We start from the raw sequence: 822 nt of genomic DNA on the forward strand, positions 1-822 counted from the left end.
GAAGAAGTTTCTTCTCCAATTGAAGTGGAACCTCCTGTGTTCCAGTTTGTGTCCACGGTGTGTCCTGTCACATCTGGGGGTCATTTTTGGCCTCGGTTGCAAGCTGAAGCAGCCACCACGGCATCAAGGCACGGTGACATCCCCTGCGCCACATCCCTGGGCTGTTCACTCACCCCCAACCCTGCTCTCTGCCCTCCCAGGTTTCCCAGAGGATGGAGCCAGCATCGGTGCGGCCCAAAGTCCCCTCTTTCCTGTCCGACCTGGGGAAGGCCACGCTCCGGGGCATCCGCAAATGTCCCCGCTGCGGCACCTACAACGGCACCCGCGGCCTGAGCTGCAAGAACAAGACCTGCGGGACCGTCTTCCGCTGCGGCACCCGCAAGCAGCCCAGCGTCGACGCCGTCAAGATCATCACCGGCTCCGATTTGCAGGTGTATTCGGTGCGCCAGAGGGACCGGGGAACGGTGCTTGGTGGAGCTGGGGGTGTCGGAAACAGCCATCCAGACGGTGGACGGGACCATCATCACGCAGCTCAGCTCCGGCCGCTGCTCTGTGCCCTCGTGCCTGAAAGTGGCGGCGCAAGGCGTGGTGGAGAACCAGTGCCAGCACATCAAACTGGCCCTGAACTGCCAAACCGAAGCCACCCCGCTGGCCCTGAAGAGCTCGGTGCTCAACTCCATGCAGGCTTCCCCCGAAACCAAGCAAACCATCTGGCAGCTGGCTACCGAGCCCACGGGGCCGCTGGTCCAGCGCATCACCAAGAACGTCCTGGTGGTGAAGTGCAAGGCCAGCCAGAAGCACAGCCTGGGCTACATCCACGCC

General features: G+C 62.8%; 1 protein-coding gene across 1 annotated transcript in view; it reads left to right on the forward strand.

Annotated features, from left to right (window-relative positions):
- Positions 1–209: 209 nt before the first annotated feature.
- Positions 210–822, forward strand: part of LOC104536808 (chromosome unknown open reading frame, human C2orf42) — a gene marked incomplete at its 3' end in the record, with an annotated part of 4,691 nt that continues 4,078 nt past the window's right edge. Inside the window, 2 exon segments of the mRNA XM_010179530.1 lie at positions 210–460; positions 462–819. Coding sequence (XP_010177832.1) covers positions 213–460; positions 462–819 — 606 coding nt within the window.

The sequence above is a fragment of the Mesitornis unicolor genome, unplaced genomic scaffold, assembly GCF_000695765.1.
Source record: "Mesitornis unicolor isolate BGI_N332 unplaced genomic scaffold, ASM69576v1 scaffold46990, whole genome shotgun sequence".
NCBI lineage: Eukaryota > Metazoa > Chordata > Aves > Mesitornithiformes > Mesitornithidae > Mesitornis > Mesitornis unicolor.